Source organism: Myotis lucifugus, unplaced genomic scaffold, assembly GCF_000147115.1.
Source record: "Myotis lucifugus unplaced genomic scaffold, Myoluc2.0 scaffold_550, whole genome shotgun sequence".
NCBI lineage: Eukaryota > Metazoa > Chordata > Mammalia > Chiroptera > Vespertilionidae > Myotis > Myotis lucifugus.
The window spans coordinates 386647-394222 of NW_005871598.1; the positions used below are offsets into that span (position 1 = coordinate 386647).

The window sequence follows — 7576 nt, forward strand, 5'->3', positions numbered from 1 at the left end:
CACATGGCTGCTGACCTTTCATTCAGCCTTGATTCAAGTTCTCATCACTACAGCCTTCCCTCAGCCCACCCACTCAAGGAACCTGGCCCATGAGCTGGCAGAAACACAGGCACCCAACCTCTCTGCCCCCTCAACCACAAACCCCAGCAGCACACTATTCCCAAGAATCCAGGAACTATTACCTCATTTCAGGTTTTCCACTTAGGGATGGGGTACACCAACCACACCTGATCCTCTGAATGTGGAATTACATTGAGACCAAGCTTCTTCTGGAAACACCTGTATTGCAGAATTTTATCAACATTGAAAATACACAACATCATATCCTGGAGAATCAGGGTTACCTCCAGGACTGGCTGGGTGAGGGGGTGGGGGAGAGGCATGCTTCATTTTTAATACAATGAAAGTGCAAAATAATACCTAAAATGAAGAAAAGAGACTCAAACACCAGTGGGTCTCAGGGGTGTGAGTGGCTTAGCTGGAGGCAGGATTTTTTAAAGGTGAACTAATTTGGGGGCCCAAAGCATCAGGCGGCTCCTCCAAGATACAAAACTAGGTTCATTTGCAGAGGGCCAGGTGCCTGGGGGAAGGGGAAAGAGCAGGCTGGAGGGACCTCTGGATGGAGACAAAAGAGCCCTGGACATCACCTCTCAGGCAGACACAGAACCCAAATCCCTTCCAGGGGCTTGCCTTGGGCTCCTCTCTACCAAACCCTGGGAAGGACACAGCGTGCCCAGCTGCAGTGGGAACATCCCAGGCAAAAGCAGGAAAAAGTGAGGAAAGTTGAGTTGTGCAGGCAGAGGCCCCTCCTCAGGGCACTGGGGTGAATGTTTGAGTTTAATTGGTAATCCTCATTTGAGGATATATTCCCACTGATTTTTAGTGAGCACAAGGGAAGGGGGTGAGGAACAGAGAGGTTGAGACAGAGAGATCAATGTGAGAGAGAAGAAAAAATTAGATGCCTTCTACATAGCCCCATAGGGGCCAGGATCAAACCTATAAATTAGAACTACCAAATCATGCAGTCTTTCAAGGCCCTGGGTAGCAATGCACTATATGCCAGTACTGGTTAAAGAGTGATTTGCTGTCCCTCCTAAAACACAGAAATGTTGGTATCCAAACAATATCTGATAACTCTACATGATGATCATCACAATTGTGCTTGAAAATCATCCCTGGAAGTGAATATAACCAAAAAAATTAAAGGTACAAAAGAAAAAACACCTTTACTAAAAGATCGTAAACCAGAATAGGACAGAAAGCGGTTGACAGCTTTAATTAGAACCTGAAACAATTCATCACAGCATAATTTGAGAACCACATGTCCCTGAAAGAGGTAGCACTTCTTTTTTTTTTTTTTTTAATATATTTTTATTGATTTCAGAGAGGAAGGGAGAGGGAAATGGAAACATCAATGAGAGAGAATCACTGTGTGGCTGAGGCAGCATTTCTTAGCTGAGGATGGGTGCCCTGGAAGAACCCCTGGTCAGGTCCATTCCCTCGTCAGAGAGAAAGGAATGAAGATCCTGTCAAGAGCTGGAGTAATCATAATTTTCTCAAGCACACGTGACACGTGAGAACAGAATACATTTAACTTGAGAATGCAGGGGTTGGGACTGATACACACTCTTCAGGTGAGCCAGGTGAAATCTCTTCAACCAAAAATCAATCGGGCTTTAGATCTGGGCATGTTAGCAAGTGCAATGCAGCTCCTTCAAGCCTCACTTGTACCAGAAACTTAGCAGGAATCTAGAAGAGTGTATTTCCCATTAAAAGGGATTTTAATTCAGGAAAACAGGTCTTAAAGAGTATCCTTCAGTGTTGTTATTCTAAGTGAGAAAAATAAAACATTCCCTGCATGTTTAACATTTCTCTCCAGTGTGAACTCTTTTGAGGTGTGCAGTGAGGTGAGCACTTTGACGAAAGGACATCCCACATTGTCTACATTCATACGGCTTTTCTCCAGTATGAACTCTCTGGTGTTGTTTGAGATGAGACTTATAACTGAAGGACTTCCCACAATCACTACACTGATATGGCTTCTCTCCAGTGTGACCTCTCAAATGATGAATAAGGCTAGAGTTTTGCCTAAAAGACTTGCCACATTCAGTACACTCATATGGCTTCTCTCCAGTGTGAACTCTGAGGTGTACAGTGAGGTGATCACTTCGACGAAAGGACATACCACATTCTCTACACTCATACGGCTTTTCTCCAGTGTGAACTCTATGGTGTTTAATGAGTTTAGTTTTTTCACTGAAGAACTTTCCACAATCAGTACACTCATAGGGCTTTTCTCCTGTGTGAACTCTCTGGTGTTTAATGAGTTTAGTTTTTGCACTGAAAAACTTTCCACAATTGGTACACTCATAGGGCTTTTCTCCAGTGTGAACTCTGTGGTGTTGTTTGAGGTAAGACTTATCACTAAAAAACTTTCCACAATCACTGCACTCATATGGCTTTTCTCCAGTGTGAACTCTCTGGTGTTTAATGAGTGTAGTTCTTATACTGAAGAACTTACCACATTCAGTACACTCATATGGCTTCTCTCCAGTGTGAACTCTGAGGTGTGCAGTGAGTTGAGCACTTTGACGAAAGGACATCCCACATTGTCTACACTCATAGGGCTTCTCTCCAGTGTGAACTCTGAGGTGGTAAGTGAGGTGAGCCCTTAGACGAAATGACATCCCACATTCTCTACACTCATACGGCTTTTCTCCAGTGTGAACTCTATAGTGGTTAATGAGTGTAGCCCTTTCTCTGAAGAACTTCCCACATTCATTACACTCATATGGCTTCTCTCCAGTGTGAACTCTGATATGTGCAGTGAGTTGGGCCCTTTGACGAAAGGACCTCCCACATTGTATACACTCATAGGGTTTTTCTCCAGTGTGAACTCTGAGGTGTACAGTGAGCTGACCTCTTCGACGAAAGGACATCCCACATTCTCTACACTCATACGGCTTTTCTCCAGTGTGAACTCTATGGTGTCTAATGAGGTAAGCCCTTCGACGAAAGGACATACCACATTCTCTACACTCATATGGCTTTTCTACAGTGTGAACTTTGTCATGTTGATTGAGGTTAAACTTATGTCTGAAAGATTTCCAACAATCACTATACTCATACAGCTTTTCTCCAGTGTGAACTCTCTTATGTCGAATGAGGTTAAAGTTTTGTCTAAACACTTTCCTACATTTGTTACACTCATAAATCAGTTCTCCAGAAGAGACACCCTCACATTGAACAACATTCCAGTTGTCGCTGCCAACATTTTCACATTCACCCCACTGGTGATGACTTTTTCCATCAAGAAATTCCTGTGAAATCTCACTGCCGCAATGCAGCTCCTCAGTGTTGAGAGTGACCTGGTGCTGGGGAAGCTCTGAGTTGTATCGCAAGTCTTTCCCAACCTCTCTGCTGGTTGAAGGCACCGAAGATAAGGAGAAGCTGCACCTGCTCACAAAGGAGGCCCCGTCCATAGCTTCTTTCCAGGGCTCCTCCCTGCATTCATTCCGCTGTTGCTGGTGAGGGTTTCCACTGAAACAGAAGTCTCCAACACATGCGTCACTAATGAAGGCTTTCTGCTCAAAGTGTGCTGCATGTGACTCAGTCAGGTGCAAAATATCTTTCAACACAGAGAAACACCGCTTACACAGATGGGTCTTCTGAGTGGCTGGAGCTGTCTTAGAAGCCCTGACCTGTGACTCTCCTTGTATAAATACACTCTGCTCAGAACAGGCCTCCTTATCATCCATTTTATGCCGACAACCTGAAAAGTGAGAAATGGTGAGGAAATAAATGTTGACTGTGGCGACAGGGGGGAAGTCTCAGTGCAAAAGTGTGTTGCACATCACATGTTGGTCCCATTAAAATGTCTGAAAATAACAGATGTGCAGGAAGGATTAAAAAGAGGCTCTTGTGACTTTCTGGGTTAATAAAGATCACAAAACAGGGAGGCCTCCCCAGAAATATGACACAAACATGGCAAGCACCACATGGAGGAGAATATGGATCTCTAACTAATCCTTCAACTGACAGCATTCAGCATGGCTTGTCTTTTGGACATGGAGGCGAGCTCTGGGAGAGGTTGGTTAGGTCTTACGCCAAGTAAAACTCAATAAAAAAGTAGCTGGTTTCATGGACTACTTAGCATGTAGGAGCACCTCGTAACACATGTGCAAGTCAATGTTGCAGAATACTGCAGAGGCAGCAGTGCAGAGGAACAGGTGAAGAGGTGAGCAGTCAGCACTGGGCCAGAGCAACACAGCTTGCTACAGTATTCAGGGAATAGTAAATTACAAACAATTGAACGAGGGACTTACAAAAACAGCCCATGGTTCATGTAAGTAAAGACCATAACATGGCACAGGCTGCCACAAAGAACACTTACCAAGAGAAAGAGTGCAGAAGTTGAGGCCATGCATGTGGACAGTCAGCCTCCTATGAAGAGAAACTACAAGCTGGGACCCATTAAGCTCACTGCAAGACTCCTGACTCCCTGAGACTTCCTGCACTTTTTGAGGTAAGAGGTGTTAGGAATGTTCGTAGAGTCCTTTGCTCAGGACTCTCTATAGAGCTAATGCCTGGCAACCACTGCACATTTGACGGGACAGTGGGGGAAGTTAGCAGAGGCCATGTTCTGACTGTGGGAGAGAAAAGGCTATGCCTGAGGAGTAAAGGAAGAGACGTCATCACCTCTGGATAGTGGGAAAAAGTGAAGGACTTACCTACAGATGACACAAGTGCAAACACTTCCAGCATCACATCGCAGTACAGATGTCTCTGAGCCTCCTCAAGGAGCCCCCACTCCTCCTGAGAGAAGGCAATGGCTACATCCTCAAAGTTCATATCCTGTCATAATGGGAACAGTACAAGCCATGATCAGATTCACTCCTAAGATTCTAAGTCTGCCATAGTCCCCACCCTCCACATCTATCTGCTCTCTCCATTCAACACATCAGAGAAAATACCAGGCCTTCATCCCATGAAAGCCACTTTCTTCTTATATTCCTGCTGATATTGTGTCTTACCACAATAATAAAGGCAATTGAGCAGATGGAAGATACCTGAATTCTGGACCTCTCATGTGAGCCACACTGACTCTAATCAATAGAGTGGGTGTCAAAAACATAGGTTGCTCAAGCAGGTATGGCTCAGTGGATAGATTGTCGCACTGCGGACTGAAGGGTCCCAGGTTCAATACTTGTTACGGGCACATGTCCAGTTGCAGGCCTAATCCCCAGTAGAGCATGTGCAAGAAGCAGCTGATCAATGATTCACTCTCATCATTGATATTTCAATCACTCGCTCCCTCTCCCCTTTTCTCTGAAATCAATAAAAAGATGTTTAAGAAAAATAGGTTAAAGAGAGATGCTGGCCATAAAGAGTGATTAAGTGATATGATACTGGTCTTGTCAGGCAATACCTTGTAGTACCTTATATTGTTTCTCAAAGACACCAAATACACGACATCACAGTTCACCCTCTTGACCCCAATCCCAAGGTGCTGAGGCCATTGCTTTGCACTACCTGCTGCACATAGTTCTTTGAACAACACTTCTCTCACACAGCTTCATTCCCAGAGGCACAACTTCAAAGGTAATGCATATTTGATTTGGAGAAGACAAATTGGCTCCTAATCACCTTCTTTTCCAAAATTATAGTTCACTACCTCCATAATCCATTTATCCTGACCCTTAACCCGTACCCATGCCAGTGAAGATTTTGAAGCCTGGGTAACACTGATGTATGCTATCTCATTCCTATAAACCAGTGTGTCACCCCCAACAACAAAAGGCAGGTGGTTAGTTTAATGGCACCTAAGCTCTGTACCTAGAATGTAGCACCAAAAACACCCCTCTTTACAGGCAATTACCCTAAAATTCACCTTATTGGATCATCCAGACAACACCAGAGATGGACTCTCCCATCATTCACTCTTATGTCAGGGTGCTGTGGCCATGAATTCACATTCTCTCTCCAAGTACACATCACTCTTTACCACACCTCTCTCACACATGCACTCTCACAGCCCTAGACCCCATAGTCCTCTCCTTGTCCTCATACTTATTACTCAGTATGTGTTGTCCAGAGAATACTTGCCAAAATGTCCACTTAATCGTCCCAGCAACGATTGCCCTCTACACATACCCACGGAATCTCACAAATGACCACTCATGCCTTTAAGCTAATCCACAATACTGAATGTAACTCCCCACATATAGGCCACACCAAGAGTCACAACAAAATCCTGGTGAGTGTTTAGAGAAGTTAATATGTACCAGCCCTAGTCTCATGTTGTTTGAAAAAATCTTCAGCCTCCAATTGATCTCAAGTCCACTCATCTTTTAAAGGCATTGACCTCTGCAAAACGATTATCTCTCCCTGACACTCTACATGACAACTTCTGTTCCTATGCTGTGTTGTGACAGCCACCTCCCACAAACAGTGGCCCCAGCAGGAAAGGTAGTCCTTAGGCTCACACTGTCCCTTCTGAGCTTCTACTACCATTACCAAACTGACCATGACTTCCTATATTAAATAATCTACAGTCTTGGCTGATGGAGAGCATAGACCCCTGCACTGATGCAGTCACATGCCTGGCTTGTGGGCTGGATTTACAGTAGGAGTTGTGCAGGCATCAAATGATCCCTGTTTCTTGCTCATCAGTGTTTCTCTGTCTCTATCCCTCTTCCTTCCTTAATACATACACACATACACACACACACACACACACTAGAGGGTTGGTGCACGAATTCGTGCACTGGTGGGGGATGTGGTCTGCGGGGATCAGCCCACTGTGGGAGCGCCACTCATCCCAGTCAGCTGAGCGTCTGTGGACCCGCCCTCAAAGCGGCTGCTCCCACTGTGGGAGCACACTGACCACCAGGGGCAGCTCCTGCATTGAGTGTCTACCCCCTGGTGGTCAGTGCACATCATAGTGACTGTTCAACCAGTCGTTCTGGTTGTCCCACCGTTTGGTCGCTGGGCTTTTATATATAGAGATAGATAGATATAGATATGTAGATATAGATATAGATATAGATATAGATAGACATAGATGATATAGATAGATATAGATGATATAGATATAGATATATCACACCTGCTGGTTCCTGAATCAGCTCACCCTTCATTCCAAGCCTTTGCACATCCTGGAGCAGCGGTTGCTAACCTTTTGGACCTCACGGACTACCTGTCATCCGCGGACCACCAGTTGCTGACCGCTGCCCTGGAAGACCTCCCACTCATCACACTGGTTGCCAAAAACAAGGTCCACTTTATGAAGCCCTGGTTGTGACCTTAGGATTCTGGGCTTAGTATCTCTTCAAAGCACCCAGGTCCAAGGGCTACAAGAGTGGCTGGACCATCCCAGGACACCACTATCTCAGAGGCCACAAGAGTGTGAGGCCCTGAAATAAGCTCCAGAAACCGGTACACCTAATTGATTCTGCATTTGCAGGAATTTGTGGAAAGAAAATGGTCTGTTGAGAGCCTGGCAACTGCCATCAGAATCTATGGGCTCAGGCTACTCAGTTCCCTAGCCCAGCCCTGAGGCCTGGTGACCTCAAGA

The 7576-nt window shown here is 45.2% G+C and overlaps 1 protein-coding gene across 1 annotated transcript; it reads right to left on the bottom strand.

The window, feature by feature from the left end:
- Positions 1-1360: 1360 nt before the first annotated feature.
- LOC102421325 (zinc finger protein 260-like) lies at positions 1361-5239 on the bottom strand. The gene is made up of 3 exons (XM_023745489.1): positions 5070-5239; positions 4731-4854; positions 1361-3772 (listed from the first exon to the last, which is right to left on the bottom strand). The coding sequence occupies exons 2-3, from the start codon at positions 4849-4851 to the stop codon at positions 1863-1865; spliced, it is 2031 nt and encodes a 676-aa protein (XP_023601257.1). The 5' UTR covers positions 4852-4854; positions 5070-5239; the 3' UTR covers positions 1361-1862.
- Between the last annotated feature and the right edge of the window lie 2337 nt (positions 5240-7576).

Coding starts and splice junctions, on each gene's coding strand:
- LOC102421325 (XM_023745489.1), bottom strand. CDS start 4,851: ATGAACTTTGAGGATGTAGCCATTGCCTTCTCTCAGGAGGAGTGGGGG. Junction 3,773..4,730: donor TGCACTTGTGTCATCTGTAG/GTAAGTCCTTCA, acceptor CTCACTTTTCAG/GTTGTCGGCATAAAATGGAT.